Raw genomic sequence first — 20,449 nt, forward strand, 5'->3', positions numbered from 1 at the left:
TGTTGATTTAAAGTTTAGGATCCTGTACCAAGGGAAGGTGAGCCTGGGAACCTCTGATCTGTGCTTGCTAAATGCTTGGGAGTTTTTTAAAACCTCTCCAATCAGGAAGCATGTTACAGCTGTAAACCGAGCTGTCGTCTTGAATTGGAAGTTAAGTGGCTGAACAGAGTAAACTAACTGTACTCTGATTCTTTTGTGCCTGCTCGGGGCGTGTGCGGTCACATTTCATTTAAAGGATAATTCGTTTTTATTCAGTCATCCTGAAGCGTGGTTTGAGTATCTCAGCAAATTCTTTGCAGTTCTGTAAAGGGGAATAGGTGGGTTTTTTTGTTTTTTTTTTTGACGTAGATGTGAATGGTTGTTCTGCGTATGAATGACATGGCTGTTCTTCATATACACAGATCAATGGGACCGTTACTGAGAACATGTCTTTAACGGACGCTCGGAAGCTAATAGAAAAATCTAGGGGGAAGCTGCAGCTTGTGGTGCTTCGAGACAGCAGGCAGACCCTCATCAACGTCCCCTCCCTCAATGACAGCGACTCGGAAGTAGAAGGTAAGAAGGGGGCCTGTGTGCCTTCCGGAGTGTCAGGAGGGCCACGCCTGAAGGCAGCCCTGGGCTGGAGGGGCAAAGAAGGCCGCATTTAAACTTTGATTAAAAAAGAGAGGTATTCCTGGCTTTTTGTTTGTTTGTTTATTAAAGTGTCTTTCGAAAGTAGATTTCTAGTAGGAAATTCTGGTGAAGGCCTCTTCATTAGGCCGCTGAGAAGAGAACTTACTAGTAACATATAATATGCCAAGTGCTCATGCAGACACTAGTCAAGTGTAGACTTTTGGGCTTTAAAAATGACAGAAGCCGGGCATGGTAGTTAGCCTTTAATTCCTTTCTCAGGAGGCAGAGCCATGGCCAGACTGGTTTACCTAGCAAGTTCCAGACCAGCCTCAAAGAAAGAAAGAAAAAGAAACCAAGCAGCAAGAAAAACCCATGCTCCTGGGTGTGTCTTCCTTTCTTCCTGAGCTTATTCTTTCTCTTAACTCTAGTGCTTAAAATCTGTGTTAAAATCTCTTCATAAATTCCAACTCTGCTTAAGGAAAACAAAGCTGTTAGTATTTCCACCTTTTGAAGGTGGTGTGAAACATATAGATATTACTAAACGATCAGTCAAAACGGCTCAGTAGTACGGTACGTGTTGCTTGCTAACATACGCCCCTGGCCCTGCTTGTTGTCACTGTTTTAAACTTGGATAAATGCATTTATTCCAGTTTCTCACGTTCCTTGCAAAAGAAGGAATCAAGTACAGTAACTGCCCCTTTAATACTAATAAACACTGCAACTGCAGGGACCAGCTCTGAGAGTTCCTTCCTTGTCAGGGAAGGGGTGGAGTCTTCGAATTGCAGAGTGAAGATTGCTGCCTTCCCTTCCAGGGATGTTTTAGAAAAGTCACATGATTAGGGGTGCAGGAAAAGGGTTGCTAATACTCCCTCACAGGCATAGCCTAAAAGCAATGTCAACTAGAAGATGGCCTCTTGTAAGACTTCCAGACTGGGGATGTAGCTCAGGAGAAGGCCTCCATGTGCATGCTCCCTGAGGCGTGATTCCATCCCAGACCCAGTTGGCTTTTCCGCCGGCCCCTTGTTCAGACTACAGGGTGAAAATAGCATTGTGGGCTGACGAGATGACTCAGCAGGTAAAGGTGTGAACCTGAGATTGCTGTGTGAACAGCATGCTTGGTTTTGAAAGTTAATTTCATTTCCGGTATATTAGAAATCTAATCAATTCATCTGGGCTGAATATAGTACAGGCAAGCAAAGAGATCATGGCAGCCAGCTGTAGTAGTTTACAGTTTATTTCCTTACTTTTCATCATGGGATCCTCTGTACAGCGTTGGTGTCAGGGAGCTTGATTCCAACAAGATCCCTAAATGCTTTGAATGTACACTACTAAAATGTGAGGTGCATTGGTTTGCTTGTCAATTGTGGTTTCTCTAACCTCGGATTCAGGCGATCATGGGTTAAGGTTTCTTTTTCTTGTTATTCTATCAACAGTACAGTGTAACCACTGTTGATATGGCATTGACAGGATGTTATGGATTGTAGGTAAAATATGCAGGAGAAGATTGCTAAGGCTGCATGCTAATGTTTGGCATCTTACACAAGGGACTTAATCATCTGCCGAGTTTCATTGGGGAAATGGTTCAGGAACCAATTTCTACAGTAGATGCAGAGGGACTCTACACTGTAGCTGGATTGTGGGCCCCTTAAAACAGCTCTGAAAGCAAAGTGGGATGAGAGAAGTGTACTGTCTGAATTAGATAATGTCTCTGTGAAATTAGCAAGTTTTCTTTTTGTCCCTTAGTAAAAAACAAAAACCTGCTAAACTGATGGCCTTCCCTCATGCTTCCTGCTCAGAGACTGGTATAATTTTGGGTATGTATGTATTTTACTGAAAAGGACTTTCCTTATTTTGAAACCAGATATCTCAGAAATAGAGTCCAACCGATCTTTCTCTCCAGAGGAGAGGCGCCAGCAGTATTCTGATCAGGATTTTCATTCCTCCAGCGAGAAGCTGAAGGAGAGGCCGAGGTAAGGCAGTGTGGTCTTTCGTTTCTCTTAGTCACTGGTGAATGCACTTGAGTGTGTATTGCGCATGTGTTATCTAACGAGACATGATCTGTAGTAGAATATTATTTTATGTTGTGTTACTTTGGTTTATGTTACATTTGTTTAATATGTGAAGCTGTGTTACCGTGCCTGTGTAAAATACCTGATGGTCTAATAAAGAACTGGCCAGTAGCAAGGCAGGGGAAAGGATATGTGGGGCTGGCAGGCAGAGAGAATATATAGAGGGAGAAGTCTGGAAGAAGAAGAAAAAAAGAGATGGAAGAGTGAAAAGAAGAAGTAGCCAGAGAAGGAGGAGGACTCCAGGGGCCAGCCACCCAGCTACACAGCCAGCCATGGAGTAAGAGTAAGATTTATAGAAGTAAGAGAACAGGAGGAGTTGGGGATTTAGCTCAGTGGTAGAGCGCTTGCCTAGCAAGTGCAAGGCCCTGGGTTCGGTCCTCAGCTCTGAAAAAAAAAAAAAGAACAGGAAAAGCCCAGAGATAATTTAAGAAAAGCTGCCAAGAAACAAACAAGCTAAGGCTGGACATTTATAATTAAGAATAAGCTTCCAGGGCTGGAGAGATGACTCAGCGGTTAAGAGCACTGGCTGCTCTTCCAGAGGTCCTAAGTTGAATTCCCAGCAACCACATGGTGGCTCACAACCATCTCTAGTGGGATCTGATACCCTCTTCTGGAATAAAGTTGTACATGCAGATAGATCTCTCATTCTTTAAGAAAAAAAGAAAAAGAAAAAAGAATAAGCCTCCCTGTGTGATTTATTTGGGAGCTGTGTGGCAGCCCCCCCCCCCCCAAAAAAAAAAAAGAGTAGAAAAAACCCCAACAACAATGATCATGGTATGTGCTTCAGTTCAAGAGAGGAAACCTCAGGCAGACTGTCCAGGATGGGTGCCACACCCACTCCATTCAAGTCAATGGGGGACATCACTGCAGGTGTTGCCGAGGCCAACAAGGAGCCCAGGTACCAGGAAGAAACCCCAGGTAAGGTTTTAAGGTCATTCGTGTGTGTGTGTGCGTGTGTGTGTGTGTGTGTGTGTGTGTGTGTGTGTGTGTGTGTGTGTGTGTTATACACAAGCTGGTTCATGCTAAGCATATGCACCCAGTACCACTACTTTGAAGAATTGAGTTCAGAAATATGTGCTTGATATTTCCAGAATGTGGATGAAAGAAAGCAAAATTATTTTTAAAATTTGTAAAGTAGAAGAGGGCCTCTTTATTTTTTCTCGTTTCATGTAGGAGGTACCCTTTTTACTATCATTGGAACTGGTCACATTTTGACATATTTGAGTTAGTCCTCTTGCCCCTGTCCACAAACCCAGCGTCATCACCCTACTCCTTCTTACCACTCTGAAATTATCATCGGAGCTCTGGGTACATAAGCATTCCTATGTGGGCAAACATGGTCTTGTTCTCAGGCCGTAAAGGGTGTTGCCATGTCCCTGTGTACCTTGTGTTTTGGGTGGGTTTTTTTCTCTGAATTTGAGACACTGTGATGACTGCTAATGTTTTAAAGTTAAGCTTCATCTTTAAGTCTTCCTCTTTTTTTTTTTTTAAAGAAATAAAACTGAAGAAGACAACGTAAGAAAGGGGAAGCCCTTGGGAATGGGAGTGGACTAGTGAGCAGGGAAAGGTGTGCGCTGTTGTTTGATGGGATAGTGCAAGCGTGGCATAAGACACACTTGAAGCATAAGACACACTTGAAGCCTAAGACACACTTGAAGCATAAGACACACTTGAAGACTGTGGATTTTGCTCTCTTTATGTTAAGAGAGAAGCTCCTGCAGGTCTGGATGATAAGGAAAAAGGGTTTTGTCTTGTTTTGTTTTCATGGTATGGGTCTTGAATCCACAACCTCCTGCATGCGTGGCAAAGCTCCACACTTCAGCCCCACACCTTCAGTCCACACTAAACTTTTTTAAAATCCACAGTGCCCGGGGACGGGAGAGATGGCTCGAAGGTTAAGAGTTTTCCGTTATCCTTATGGTAGCTCACAACCCTCTGAAACTCTAGTTTCAGGGGATCTGATGCCCTCTTCTGGCCTCCACACTAGGCATTCACATGGTACATATATATGTATATGAAGAAAAAAATCTCTCGTATGCGTAAAATAAAACCAGATAAAATCTTTAAATTCACAGTTCCTCAACCCAGAGCAGCCCCAAGAACGTTCCTTCGTCCTAGTCCTGAAGACGAAGCAATCTATGGGTATGCACTTCCGTCACTCCTCTCTCCCCATCCACTCTCCTTCCGCTCGGCAGATCTGCGTAGCTGAAAGCCACAGCAGTGGTGCTTTTCCTGCCCTACCCCAGATGCTGAGTTTGCATCTCCTCAGCCGCCTTTTGTCAACTCTTATTCCCGACGTTCGTAAGAAAGAGGAATCATTTATGAGAGGAGCAGAATTTGGGATTGGGTGAAGTCTGTGGCTTTGGTATCTGTTTACTTACCCGTCTACTTCTCCTGAATGTTTTTCTGAGTATTTGCTTTGGCCAGATGCTTAACTCCCGAACAGGAGAAGCAGCTCCGACTGCAGTGCTCCCAAAGAGGCTGCAGGGGTGTGCTGGGGAGGGAGAAGGGGTGATGTTGTCTAGACAGCGGCTGTCGGGTTAGGACCAGCTTCCTTGAATCTGTCTATATTTGACTAAATGTTCGATGGAGTAGACTTGGGAGGACACCCTCCTATCAGGAGCTGGAGTCAACCCCCAATTCCATCCTCTCTTCTTAGACGAGCTCATGTGGTAAATTCTGTATTTTTGCCCCTTTGTGGGCTGATAGACATTCCTAAATTTCATCTATTTTTTCAGAACCTTAGGTGAAATAAATGCAATCATTCAGCTTAGTATATTTTAGTTACCAAGGGCTATTACCTTTGTCACCGATTTGAAAGCCATTCCAAAAAGAATACCTCTCATTTACTTAGTTTTTCAATCGAAAAACTTGTAATATATAGACTTGCATATGGTGCCAGGGATATCAAATTATAGGACAAATGAGAAAATTGAGAGGCAACTTTTGTAAACTGTGATATCCCTTCTGAGCTAGAAAATAGTTACATCTTTAATATCTTGATGTGAGTCCTCCATTTTAAATGGTATCTTTCCTTTCTGAAATCAAACCTACGGCAGCCCGAACACCAAAATGGTGAGGTTCAAGAAGGGAGAGAGCGTGGGCCTCCGGCTGGCTGGCGGGAATGACGTCGGGATATTTGTCGCTGGCATTCAGGAGGGCACCTCCGCAGAGCAGGAGGGCCTGCAAGAAGGAGACCAGATTCTGAAGGTAAGAAGCCTGCCTTCTACCAGACCCTTGGGAAGTTGCTTTGCTTGACGTTTTTTCAGCGATGACAGAGCTCTGAGAAGAATGCTTTCCTGGTTGCTGTAATAGTTTGGCATGCTGGGGAGCCCTCATTGGGATTCTTTCTTTCTTTTTTGTTGTTGTTTGTTTTGTTTTGTTTTTTTGAGACAGGGTTTCTCTGTGTAGCCCTGACTATCCTGGAACTGGCTCTGTAGACCAAGCTGGCCTCAAACTCACATTTATTTCTATTTCTATGTGCACGCACACACAAACTTTGATGGAAAACGCACATGTCATTGACTGGGGGTCTGGTGAGCACTTCTAGGCCCGAGGGAGAGGGGAGAAGTTGCAGAATCACTCAGAGAGTCAGGCTTCAGCACGCAAGGGCATACCCTTCCTCTGCACTCAGCTGAAGTGATTCAGATCGCACCTCTAGAGTGGGCGTTGCCAGACCTTGCAAAAAGTCTAGGACTTTCTTTGGCTCCAGGAAGGGTCCTAGAAGATTACCTGAGTGAACCTCAAGACAACATAGGACATCTCTTCACCCCCAGCCTCCCATGCTATTGATGAAAATCTTTTCAAATGCCAGAACATGATAATTTGTATTTGGTACATATGCTAATGAAGAGAAAACAAGTTTCCTGCTACTGGGAAGCTAGAGGTTTAGAGCTTTGCTTATTAAAGTTGAAAAATAAAATACATTTGTCTTGTGGACAATTGTGTGAATTTCTATGAAGCAAAGTAGAGAATTCACCTAGGGCTTCAGACTCCCAGTTTCTGTATAAAACACTGTTAAAGACAAGGAGAATTGTGTCCATCCTCAGAGCTTTTCTAGAAAGTTTTGTTTCCTGGCATCGCCATGATGACCAGGGAGAGACTGGTGGGTCCTGACTTCCTTGGCGGTAGTCCTCCGTAGAGGCCAGACAGCAAGTGGCCTTGGTCATCACTCTCGCTGACTACAAGATCTCTTTCTTTTCTGTAAAAGGCTGAGGAAGAGTGAGTTCCCCGAGCTAAGCAGAGGCAGCTACAAGCACAGTGAGCCGAAACTGATACCGAATCCTCCCCAGGCTCCCAGCACACCCAGCCCGGCCCTGCACACTGCTCTCAGATAATGAAAGACGATATTTGTCTGTTGGAAAGGACTGCACAGTCTGACCTTGGAGTTCAGAAGCACTTGACTGTGTTCCACACTCCTTGGTCAGCCTGAAGGTCTGAAGGGGACTGTGTGCATAGCCTGGCCATTTTTTGTTGTTGTTGTTGTTGGGAGTGGTGGTAGGTTTTTAAGAATGGCTCTGCCTTTGGTAGGTAAGCCCTGACATGTACAGTGTGCTGTACTGCAGCTGAACACAGGTCTTACAGACAACAGAAATATGACTGCTTTTATTTATTTCTTTTCTTGCTTGGTTTAACTGCCTCTTTGTTATTTATGTGGTGTGGCTGGTATTTCTTTTTCAAAAACTGTTACGGGATGGAAAAGACAAAAAGAAAACCGAACACGTTTGCAGGAGGTGGAGTAGTGGTGGTTGTTTGTTGTTAAAATACATGGATTTTTAAGGACTACATCTTATTCGTGTGTGTGGAGGGGGGTCAGGACATGACATTCTTGTGCCTGTCATACATGTGGAGGTCAGAGGACACCTTTTGGGAGTCACTTCTCTCCTTCCTTGGGCACCAGGCACACACATAGTACAGAGAGATAGATGCAGGCAAAGCACTCTTACAACATAAAGTAATCTTTATACCTTGGGGCGTGGAAGTAGATAGAATCTTCAAATGAAGAAGTACAGATGGACAAGACATTTTTTTCCAAATGTTCAACATCCATAGCCATCAGAGAAATGCAAATCAAAACGACTCACTGGCTTCAATGTTATCTTACAGCATCTTTCTGTAGTGTTCCCCTTCAATCGTAGTGGGTAAATGCTGTGGACTGCTTGCCATAAGGGTGTATAGGCCAGCAGCTTAATGATACAGGGGCCAGTGGTCTTCCATGTAAGACTAATGCATTGTGTTTCATGAACACATGTCAAACATGTTTGTTTTGCTTTGCTTTTGAGACAGAATTCCACTGACCTTGAGCTCATAACCATCCTGCCTCAGCCAGAAACACCAGGATTACAGTTGTGCATCAGCATTTCTAGTGTTAGATAGTTTTTAAGTGATTGGAGTTACAGGAGAAAGGTTGGATTGATCTGTGAGTGTGCATTCAAGATTTTACTTGAGTTAATTTTTAAAAAGTGCGGTGCCAGATCTGTTAATCATAGACTCCACCATTCAATATTGATTATAGTTATCTGTTTATTACTTTAATATTGTACCTTTCTGACCACCTTTTTGGGGTACTTTGAAGAAAGGGAGACAGACAGAATGACAAGAAATTCTAATCAGTTAAGTGACATTTCCTTTTTTTTTTTCTTTTCTTTTCTTTTCTTTTTTTGAGATAGGGTTTCTCTTTGTAGCCCTGGCTGTCCTGAAACTCACTTTGTAGATCAGGCCTCAAACTCACAGAGATCTGCCTGCCTCTGTCTCTCAAGTGCTAGGATTAAAGGCATGTGCTGCCACTGTTCAACTCAGTGACAGATTCTTGGTTTGTAGACTTGGCAGATGTGGTGGTTTGCAGAGTACCGAAGAAGGAAGGTAGAACAGTACTCATGTAGTCCAGGCCAATCGAAAGGTGCTGGGCAGGGGGACTGAGTGGCAACTGTACAACAGTATAGATTTGTGTACATCCTGCTTTTGCCCTGGGCAGGCCCCAGTGGAAACCAACAGAAACTTAGGACTTACATTTAAAATTTTTGGTACTGCTAGGGATTAATCCTAGGGCTTTGTACATGCTAAGCAAGTACTTGAGCACTGTGGTATTTCCCCAGCCCCATCAAAACCTTACTATAACCTGCCCCCGTTACTCATTTGTTATTTCTGCTTCTGTCCAGGTGAACACACAGGACTTCAGAGGGCTAGTTCGGGAAGATGCGGTTCTCTACCTTTTAGAAATCCCCAAAGGTGAAACTGTGACCATTTTGGCTCAGAGCCGAGCCGACGGTGAGCAAGTTTGACCATCTGTTTTCTTTGAGGGAAGTGTGAATGAAGAACGGGGTGTCTTGGACCAGAATAAGCAACATTGGCCCAACAGGTGTATGGAGAAAATTTGGGTGCTGTTAATTTTGAATGACAAATGTTTTCCCTCCATCTCCTGAAATAATTTTGCCAGTTGTGTGTCGTTTGGAGTTAAACGACTTTTCTGGAATTGTTATAGCGTCTCCATACAATGGGTGGCAGTGGCTCCCCTTAACTCTCCCCAGTTTCGCAAGTTGCTTCACCTTTCCAGGTCCTCTCCTATAAAGTGGGGGACAAGAATAGTCCCTTCCTGTTTGTGTCAAGAGATCGGTGAACAACTATATTAGTAAGGGGTCCTTAGGGAAATAGAATCAATAAGAGATAAAGACACATTGTTATGGACTTGGTGGGTGTGAATGTGCAGGTTGGTGAGGTTGCCTCATGTTGGGCAGGGTGAGCTAGCAAGTGGCAGACCTAGCAGAATCAAAGAAGAATCAAAGACTCGGTTTTGGTTTTAGGCTGAAAGCCTAACTAACTTCTAGGAGAATTGATGGTGTAGATACAGTCGAAAGGTAGGAGCAAAGCAAATGTCCCAGCTGGAAGGCCAGGGGTGGGAAGAGTAACTCCCTCTGATTTGACAGAATATTCTACTCAGGCTCTCAACTAGGTGGGGCCCCATCCTTATGAGGAAGAACAGTTTGCTTTACTCAATCTACGTATTTGAACAATGGTTCTCAACCTTCCTAGACTGCGACCCTTTCATACAGTTCCTCATGCTGTGGTGACCCCAACCATAAAATGATTTCATTTTGTGACTTCATAACTGTAATTTTGCTGCTGTTATATTTCATAATGTAAATCTCTGATATGCAGGATATCTGATAGGCCACCCTCAAAGGGGTCACAACCCACATGTTGAGAACCGCTGCATTTGAGTGTTAATTTCATTCCCCCATCAACCACTGTGTCCTCTCAGAAAGGCCTAGGATAATGTTGAATCAGTTGTCTGGGCACACCCATACACTGTCAGGTTGGCACATAAAATCTCCCATCACAGCACTTCAGGAGGTTAATGATTCTTCCCTCCTCCTGTTGGAGCCTGATTCCCACAGGCCCATGGCCTGGGGATGGAGGGACTGGGATGAGGGTGACTCGGGAATGGTCTTCAGTTAAGCCCAGCACAGCCAACAGTGCTTTTGTTTTCCAGTGTACAGAGACATCCTGGCTTGTGGCAGAGGAGATTCGTTTTTCATAAGAAGCCACTTTGAATGTGAGAAGGAAACCCCACAGAGCCTGGCCTTCACCAGGGGCGAGGTCTTCCGAGTGGTAGACACGCTGTATGATGGCAAGCTGGGCCACTGGCTGGCTGTGAGGATTGGAAATGAGCTGGAGAAAGGCTTAATACCTAACAAGAGCAGGTGACCAAGAACCGTACTTTCCTAAACACACCTTTCAGTCCCTTTCCCATCAAAAGGCAACAGAACTGCCCTGAAGGGACTCCCACGTGACGTCATCGTGTGCCATCATCAGTTGTTATGGGGACAGAGCCGGCACCTCTGGAGTCTCGAGCACCTCAGGCTTGGTTATTGCACTTGGTTTATTTGAGGATTACCTGCTGCCTTGCTTATGGGAAACACCGTGTGGCCATAGCGCCCCCGGCATGCCTGGTCTCCATCCTTAGGAGGCTGGCACACCCTGGGAAACACTTGCTGGTGGGTGGCAGTGTCAACTTAAGAAAGGTGATCTGTTTACTACATGCATTCACGCTACATACCATATGAGCCAAACACGGCATGTTCTGTACTGTACTGTTCAGAGACTTCGTTGGACTTCTCTCATTGGTATGACAAAATACCAGAGAGAGAGAGAGGGGGTGGGGGCATGCTGGTCTCCAGCTTGCTTTCTTCCTTATATTCAATTTGGACCCCAGCCCATGAGAAGGTGTTATCTATTCAGGGTGGTTTTTCCCTTTCTAGAAATACCCTCATAGACTGACCCACAGGTGTGTTTCCATAGTGATTCTAAATCTAGTCAGGTTGACAGTGAAGCTTACACACTGCCTATTCTCGCCTCAGTCCCTTCCATTGTCTCCATTGTCAGTCTCGGTCGGCCCTGGGCTCTTACGTGATCCTGGCTAGGTCTTGATAGTCACCTGTCCATGTGCTGTGGAGAATGACTTCTCCTGGCTTCTTCCTTCAGAGCTGAGCAAATGGCTAGTGTCCAGAATGCCCAGAGAGAGACCACTGGGGACAGAGCAGACTTCTGGAGGACACGTGGCCAGAGATCCGGGGTCAAGAAGAACATCCGGAAGAGCCGGGAAGACCTGACGGCTGCTGTGTCAGTCAGCACCAAGTTCCCGGCCTACGAGAAGGTTCTGCTGAGGGAAGGTGAGGCAGCCACATGGGCCTGGAAGAGATCTGCTGAGCTCCGAGCTGCTTCCTCCAGGGCAGCTGTAACCATCACGTTCCAACTTCACCTGTGTCACAGCAAGGGTGTGGGGACGGAGTCATAGTCATCAAGGAGCCTGGGAGGTTTCGGTTCCTCAATGGAGGCAAACTCTCCAAATGTAGAAAACAGTTTTAATCCTGACACTCGAGTATTTGTATATTGTCCACTGAGTGGGGATGTGAAGCACAAGAGAATGACAAGTGACGTTTCTATTGAACTCTGCTCTGTGGGGAGGGTAGTGAAGGCTGCTATTTCGGGAAGAAACTGGAGTCCTGGTCGGGGTGGGAGAATTCCGTTCCTTTTGCTGAGTTTGCAAGAGTGTAGACAGTACATTCGTCTCTCATCGGGACATTGGAATTATGGGGACATGTCTGCTGATCTTTCTGCTTTCCTTTCAGCTGGCTTCAAGAGACCTGTGGTCTTATTCGGCCCCATAGCAGATATAGCAATGGAAAGGTTGGCGACTGAGCTACCTAACTTGTTTCAAACTGCAAGTAAGTCAGCTCGTGGTGTCTTGCTCCCAGAGTGTTTATTTTGAAATGTTTCTGGTACACAAAAGTTGGAAGAATGGTGGCTATCCACCCACTGTGCCTGGAGTCACTGTGTCATGTTGTCAGATACACTTTCTCTCCACCACCTGCCCAAAGGCAGACACACATTCTCCCCCCATTTGAAATTGTCTACTCAGCCGGTTCTGTGTCTTAATTGTGGAGTTATGAGGCTTTATTCTTGAGTGTACACGTGAGTCTCCTCACAACAGGAGTATTTTACACAATGACAATACCATTGTCCCCTCAGTAACAAAGAGATTTAATATTAATGTTATAGTTTGAACATTGCTAATCGGAAGTATTCCAAAAATTGAAACTTTCTGAGCATCAACATGATAGCATCAGTGGAAAATTGCACACTTGCTCTTATGTATGTAAGAATGATCAGTATCTAAATGCAGATGCACTAAAAATGCTCCATAAAATTATCTTCAGGCTATGTGTATGAGACAGGGATGATAGAAATGAATTTTTTTTTTTTTGAGCAGGGTCCCTCAGATAGCCCAGGCTGTCCCTAAATTTACTGTGTAGCTGAGGATGACCTTGCATTTTTGATCTCCCTGCCTCCATCTCCCAAGTGCTGGTATAACAAGAATATACTACTGTGCTTGGCTAAACCATGAGTGAGTCTGATATTTAGATGTGGGTCTCTTTTTTTCAGATATTTTAATTATGCATATTAACAAAATTGGGTAGCATTTCTGGTCCCAAACATTTTCTTTTCTTTTTTTTTTAAATTCAGGCTCATCCATTATAGTTGATATTTAGGACTTTTATATTTCTAGATCTGTCCTTTCAAAAAGAGTTTCTTGGGATATTGATACCTGGAGAATACATGCCAATTGGAGCATAAATACTCACTGTTAGTTAGTTGACGTAGCAATTTCCTCATGGTTAGATTTCCATTTAATAGTGTTGGGGTTGTAGCTCAGTGGTATGTACTTGCCTCGTATGAGTGAAACCCTGGTGTTTGATGTGTAAAACTCATGCACACAAGCACTTACACACATGTGTACACTTGGGTGTGTGTACACATATACAAGAACACACACACAGTTGCAGTTCAACGAGCGGTGTGATCCCATTGCACTGCATGCCATGAGGGGATGGCTTGTGTCAGGTGTCCCACAGTGCTGATGTTAAGTTGGGTATTTGGTTGTCACTGTTTCCCACCAGTATTACTTAGCCCTCTTCTTCTGCAGAAACTGAACCCAAAGACGCAGGATCTGAGAAATCCAGTGGCGTGGTTCGGTTGAACACTGTGCGGCAGATTATTGAGCAGGTGAGGAAACTCATCAGAAGCCCATGTTGTCGGAGAACTGGATTGTGGTTTGGAATAGAATATGCATTTTAATAAAATACTAACGAAGAACTGGAGAGATGGCTCAGAGGTTAAGAAGCACTGGCTACTCTTCTAAAGGACCTGGGTTCAATTCCCAGCACCCCCATGGCAGCTCACAACTGTCTATAACTCCAGTTCCAGGGGATCCAACACCCTCACACAGACATACATGCAATCAAAACACCAATGCACATAAAAATAAAAAGGAATCATTAAAAAATGCTAATGATAAAAGCTTATGTAAATTCAAGCCTTTTCACTATGTAAGCCAGATGCTATTCTGTGGCAGAGTTCCCTGAAACCATGGAGATACCATCACTCTGTGTGTGTGTGTGTGTGTGTGTGTGTGTGTGTGTGTGTGTGTGTACACATATGTATGTATGTATATACACACAGGTAATTTTTCTTCACATTTATATCTGTGATAATTTAATTTATAAGGAGATAAACAGCAATAACCCAAACCAAATAGGCCAAACATGAAAATATACTCCAATAAAATGTGGCCTGTCCCCGCATTCCCGCTTAGAACCTTATACTGTTCTCACCTTTTTTTTTTTTTTTTTTTTTTTTTGGTTTTTCGAGACAGGGTTTCTCTGTGTAGCTTTGCACCTTTCCTGGAACTCACTTGGTAGCCCAGGCTGGCCTCAAACTCACAGAGATCCACCTGGCTCTGCCTCCCGAGTGCTGGGATTAAAGGCGTGCGCCACCACCGCCTGGTACTGTTCTCACCTTTTTTTACTCGCTGTTGATCTCAGGAGAAACTGGAGGATGAAGCCATGGACTAGGAGGATTCTCCAGCCATTCTATAAGAAATTTTATCTCAGCCAGGAAGTGGTACTGGCATACGCCTTTAATCCCAGCACTCAGGAGGCAGAGGCAGGTAGATCTCTGTGAGTTTGAGGTCAGCCTGGTCTACAGAGCCAGTTCCAAGACAGCCAAGGCTATACAGAGAAACCCTGTCTTGAAAAACCAGGGGGGAAAAAAAGTTTTATTTGATAGTATGGAAGTGGACATAACATGGAAAGAAATATTTTTGGCTTTTTAATTTAAATATAAAGGCCAGGGCATGGTGGTGCATGCCATTAATCCCAGCAGTAGGAGGCAGAAGGAGCAGATTTCTGAGTTCAAGGCCAGCCTGGTCTACATAGTGACTTCCAGCCAGAGCTACCCCATGTGAGACTCTGCCCATCCCCAAGAAAGATTTAAATATATACATTGTATCTGACACAGCTTTTACCTGGGAAAACAAACCCCTTGATGATGTTGTTTTATGCCACCATGTCCCATCCTTTCTCCACTTGAAACAGGACAAGCATGCCCTCCTTGATGTGACTCCCAAAGCTGTGGACCTGCTCAATTACACTCAGTGGTTCCCAATCGTGATTTTCTTCAACCTGGATTCCAAACAAGGTGTTAAAACCATAAGACAAAGGTTGAGTCCAACATCCAATAAAAGTTCTAGGAAGTTATTTGATCAAGCCAACAAGCTCAAAAAAGCCTGTTCTCATCTTTTTACAGGTAAGTGAAGTTTAAAAGGTGGTTCGCGCTCAAAATGAGAAATAAGGAAATAATCTGAGTGTGGGATATGGAATCATGCTCATGACTCACTCAAGAATAGTTAATATGATGGGGTGGATATTTAGACCTATGGCATTTGTACATTAAACTCTGTGATTTTGACAGCCAGAAATGATGGTAAAGATCCGAGACATGGTAATATCCTGCTCATCTTAATGACATTAGATTTTTGTGGTAGACAAGGCTAATGATTGACCCTGGCTTATCACCAAGCTTCCCTGTCTGTGGTAACTGTGTGTTACTGTTCTCTACCGTCAGTGATGTATTAACTGACTGTGTGATAGGAAGTTATTATTGTGACCAGCAGTGTCTCCCAAATAGGAATCTAACACTCTGAATATGGGAGATTTAAACATTTGTTACTTCTGCCTTTTAGCTGTAATAATACCATGAATGTATTTTCTCTTCTTAAGATTATCTTTATGTTTTAGAGAGAGATACTGAATAAAATCTTTATAAATTATCTCGCAGGCACACTAGAATTTGCGTAGGTAGTCTGCAGTGAGAGTAGAAGATAGAGTATAGACAGGTTGGCCAGACTGGCCAGGCACCGTGACACAGACGTGGAACTTATAGACTGGCTTCTACTTTATCTATAATTAGATTTTGTTGTTTGTGTGTTTGTTTTGTTTTTTTGAGACAGGGTTTCTCTGTGTAGTTGTGGTGTCTGTCCTGTAGACCAGGCTGGCCTGGAACTCACAGAGATCCGCCTGGCTCTGCCTCCTGAGTGCTGTGATTAAAGGCGTGCGCCACCGCCGCCCAGCCCTGTTTTGGTTTTTTTGAAAAGAATGTTTTGCTATGTGTTATTTTTAAGGATTTGTTTATTTATTTATTTTATGTATATGAGTGCTCTCTATCTGCATGTATGCCTTTATGCCAGAAGAGGGCATCAGATCCCACTATAGATGGTTGTGAGTCACCATGTGGTTCCTGGGAATTGAACTCAGGACCTCTGGAAGAGCAGCTGACCCATCTCTCCATCCCTGAAACACTGGTTTTTAAGCATGATCAGCAGGACCATGAGCAGTTAACATTTTATTTTCTATGTTTTAGAATCTTTATGAATTAGTAAATGGGAATATTAGCCTTACTTTGGTGAGCACAATTAAAGTTATATTTTGTGTCTCGTTAGCTCAGTATCTTATTCCTTTTGGGGGGGGGTAGTAATAAGAAAACTTTCCCACAGAGGAGATTTTAATTATGATAATATTAAAATCTTTTCCATTATGAGCTTGATATACTCATTAATTAAGACACTTCATTCAGAGACTGCTAAAAAGCAAGTTGGGTTGTCAAAATGATTTAAAATGTTATACCTGCATGCCCCTTTCTCAGTAAAAATATTTAGCATAAGATGCATTTATACATGCATATAATAAAAATGAAATTTGAATTGCATGTGCTCTTAGGACCTTCCAAGTGTGCTCTTAGGACCTTCCAAGTGTGCTCTTAGGACCTTCCAAGTGCTCGGTTCCAGGTTTCCGTTCTGCTGTGGCGGCCTTATGGATTTAGAGGCCCAAACTAAGCCACCTTTGTGATACATCGTGGCGTGTTAAAGCACCACGGGATAGAATGGCCATTTCATCTGCTTTCCAGGCTTCATGAAAACGAAGTTTTCGGTGTTGAACCCTGGAATTTTGGAGGTGCTTACAAGTGCTGTTACTGTAATTATCATCCTTCAACGTCACATTACAGAAAAGTGTTTTGCTCTGTGTGGTGTTTTTTTGTTTGTTTGTTCTGGTCATTATTTAGTCTTCGAAAAAGCACAAGAGCGAAATGAATCTTGTAACAGCCAAGAAAAACCCAAATGGCGTAGGTAATACTTAGGTTAGGGGAGTGTAGGGAATGTTGACCATTGGAAGGAAATGGGCTGAGGGGTGGCTTGCCTATTTAGCTGGTATCTGGCACTTGAGTGTTAAGGTAGACACAGGATAGCCTTCTTAAGATGTAATTTGTGTACTAGACCATTGACTCATTTGAAGGTCATGTTTCAGTGGGTTTTAGTTCCTTCAGAATTGTGTAACCTGTAGATGGAGTTTTCCTGTGCTGGCAACCGCTCCCAAATAATCACTCAGAAACTTAATATTAATTGTAAATGCTCGGCCAATAGCTCAGGCTTGTTACTAGCTACTCTTACATTTAAATTAACCTATATTTCTTATCTATGCTTTGCCACATGGCTCGTACCTTCTCTCAATACGGCATGCCCATCTTGTTTCTCCCTGCATCTACTGGTGACTCCTCTGGCTCTGCCCTTCTTCCTCCCAGCATTTTCGGTTTGGCTCTCCCGCCTAACCTTGTCTTGTTCAGCTGTTGGCCAGTCAGCTTCTTTATTAACCAATGAGAGTAATACATATTCACAGTGTACAGAAGGATTATTCCACAGCAGTAACCATCATCACAGTAACTTTTAGACAGAAACCCCATCCATTAATCACTTCAGTTTCCCCCCAACCCTTCCAGCTTACATGGTGCCTTTTGGTGTCTCTGTCACTAGAGGTGGGAAGGTACTGCCCCTATGTGCCAGGGCTGGGCATGGCTGCCCTGAGGATATGAGAATGCTAGCCGGGATATTGGTAGCAGGAGGATCCTCTCAGAATTTCAGTTGAGTGTGTAAGTCATAGTAAGCCTCTTTAAAAAGAGGCAAAGCTCATAAATTGGATACTGCCTCTGAGTGGGGCCTAGGAAATCAGCTTCTATGGCTCTTTTATGTTAGTGTCCCTACACTTGATTCTGATGGAAACTCAGGGGTTCTGTGACATTCATATTGTCAGGGGGCACAAAGGTGATTCCTACATTTCTTAGAGAGCACCCTTAACTTGAGATTTCCCTTGTGATGAATTCATACTGTATCAGACAGCTCCCAATAGAAACCTGTAAAGAGCCACTTAACATTCTTTATACATCTATTACAAGTCACTTGTTTTGTCCCTAGGGTGTGCAATCTCACTTCTCTATTTACATCTTGGATCGTATTTTAGCCATGATTACAATACCGTGATGATAAGGACACAAAAAAAATCCATGGCATCAAGGTTAATTTCCTTGGGCTGCCAATGTATCAGTTTAGTCTAATGCTGTAAATAATTAATAACTAAGGAAACTGTAAGCTCATTCATGATTTCCCAAGGTCAGAGATGGAACTTTTTCAAGTTTGCAAGCCAGGGTCTCATGTGTCTCCAGGCTTTCCCCACACTTACTTTGTAGCGAGTGATGAGCTTGAACTTGAGATTCCCCTGCCTCTACCTCCAGAGCAGGTGCGGATGCACATCTGACTACAAATGCACATTACCACACCTGGTTTCAAGATTGGAATCGCTTCAATGAAAGAAAGTCAAATTTAATTAAAAGAAACCTTGAAGCATAGTTACTCAGGAATTTCGCATAACCATTAATGGTTTGTTTGGCTTTAGAAATTACATATACCACCATGCCCTCTAATAAAGAGCCATGAAAGCATAATTTAAAAAGCAATTGTAGTCGGGTGGTGGTGGCATACGCCTTTAATTCCAGCACTCAGGAAGCAGAGGCAGGTAGATCTCTGAGTTCGAGGCTAGCCTGGTCTATAGAGCAAGTTCCAGGGGGCAGCCAAGACTACACGGAGAAACCCTGTCTCAAAACCACCCCCCTCCAAAAAAAAAAAAATCAATTGTAGTTTATCTGCAATCTGATCATTTGCATTTTAGATAATTTTTATATTAACTTGTTTTTGTTTTTTGGGGTGTGTGTGTTATGTCCATCAATCTTGTTGGCCATTGAGTGCCCAGGATCCACATGTCTCCATTTGTAGTGCTGGAGTTACAGGCACAAACAGCCATGCCCACCTTTTTATACAGTGGATTTGAGTCCATGCCTCCCAGCTCTCACAGCAAGTGCTCTTTCCCAATGAGCTATCTCTCTAGCCCTGTTTAGACTATTTAGATTCAACTTACTGTTTGGGGCAGCTTTTTTTTTTTTTTTATGGGGGACGTGTTTTCAAGACAGAGTTTCTTCGTGTAGTTTTGGTGCCTGTCCTGGATCTCACTCTGTAGACCAGGCTAGCCTCCAACTCACAGAGGTCTGCCTGGCTCTGCCTCCCAAGTGCTGGGATTAAAGGCATGTGCCACCACCGTCCGGCTATGTTTGGGGCAGTTTTGCCTGCCTAGTTTATCATCGCTACATCTGTAAATACAAATTGTGAAGAACAGATGCATGCCGTGTCTGTTAGCATCTTATATCTGTGCTGCAGATTGGTGTCTTTACATGGGCCGTGTAGGGCAATGGCCCAGGCTGCAGACTCAGAAAATAGTTTTCCTAGTTTTCATTCAGGTTTCTTTATTGGCTTGGGGTGAAGTGTAAGGCTCGCTCATTTTTTGTTTTTTCCTTTTCTCTGATAAAAATACCCTGACAAAAGCAGCCCCAGGAAAGAATAGGTTTATTTTAGCTTGTAGTTCAAAGTACAGTTCAATTTACCTGTGCTCCTGAAAATGTATTTTTTTAGGGCTGGGGACTGTGAGTCCATGGTAGAATACATATGTGGCATTTGGGATGGCCTAAATTCTGTTCCTAACATTGCAAAAAAAAAAAAGAAAGAAAGAAAGGATAGACAGACACATACTGACTAGCTCTTCTGAAGATTATTATATTATATTATATTATATTATATCATATCATATCATATCATATCATATCATATCATATCATATCATATCATATTATATTACTAGCCTGGACAAGCTTTACAACATCTATCTGTAATGTAAACTAAAACAGCTTTAGTTGCATTCAACTAAAAAGATTTTTATGTTTAAAATAACATACAAACTTACGAATTTGGCAAGTCTTTCTTCAAATATGGTATAAAAAGAAATAATGTGAATAGCTTCTCGAGTAAAGGTTTGCTCTGGAAATTGATGCTGACCTTTTTGTTTGCATTCCTGCAGCGATAATCAATGTGAATTCAGCCAATGACAGCTGGTTTGGCAGCTTGAAGGACAGCATTCAGCAGCAGCAAGGCGAAGCAGTCTGGGTCTCTGAAGGAAAGGTATGTGGCCTAGATTTGCTGCTGTGAGGTGAGAGTCTGTGTTCTTGGTGCTTCCTCCAGAGGGCAGTGAATGTAGAAAATCATGAAACGAAAGGGATTCAATGTGTTCTTCCAGTCGGCAGCTCTCTAATTCTCCAACAAAGCCATAAAATGAAGGGACTTTGCAAGGCAGAGCGTGATGAATGCCGACCTACATTCACTTCCCCTCTCCTTTTAATGTAGCAACTAGAATTGCATTCCAAGTCCTCTAATCAGAGCTTACAAGTTCTCATTCCTAATGCCCCACCGCACTAAGGCCCTGGGAAACTCGGAGTGGAGATGAGAGGCAAGGTTGAGAACCATGGGGAAGACAGTTTAAAACGATACCAAGGGAAGTGTTAACAGCTGGAACTATGTGCTTAGTAAAGAGGTCAGTGGAGAATGCATCCTGACTCTGAGTCTGAAAACAATAGTGATCTTTGCTAGCCCTCTCAAGTTGGATAGCATCTAAATCACTGAACATATAGGTGTGCTGTGGGAAGGAGAGAGTTGACAACCCGGG

At 43.4% G+C, this 20,449-nt stretch overlaps 1 protein-coding gene across 1 annotated transcript in view; it reads left to right on the plus strand.

The window, feature by feature from the left end:
- Tjp2 (tight junction protein 2) overlaps window positions 1–20,449 on the plus strand; it is a 100,284-nt gene that overhangs the window by 72,763 nt on the left and 7,072 nt on the right. Inside the window, 12 exon segments of the mRNA XM_052763348.1 lie at window positions 402–555; window positions 2,474–2,582; window positions 3,469–3,599; window positions 4,757–4,823; window positions 5,741–5,891; window positions 8,840–8,948; window positions 10,171–10,381; window positions 11,163–11,350; window positions 11,810–11,905; window positions 13,165–13,244; window positions 14,615–14,825; window positions 19,808–19,908. Coding sequence (XP_052619308.1) covers window positions 402–555; window positions 2,474–2,582; window positions 3,469–3,599; window positions 4,757–4,823; window positions 5,741–5,891; window positions 8,840–8,948; window positions 10,171–10,381; window positions 11,163–11,350; window positions 11,810–11,905; window positions 13,165–13,244; window positions 14,615–14,825; window positions 19,808–19,908 — 1,608 coding nt within the window.

Source organism: Peromyscus californicus, unplaced genomic scaffold (assembly GCF_007827085.1).
Source record: "Peromyscus californicus insignis strain IS unplaced genomic scaffold, ASM782708v3 Scaffold_4__1_contigs__length_199733344, whole genome shotgun sequence".
Taxonomy (NCBI): domain Eukaryota; kingdom Metazoa; phylum Chordata; class Mammalia; order Rodentia; family Cricetidae; genus Peromyscus; species Peromyscus californicus.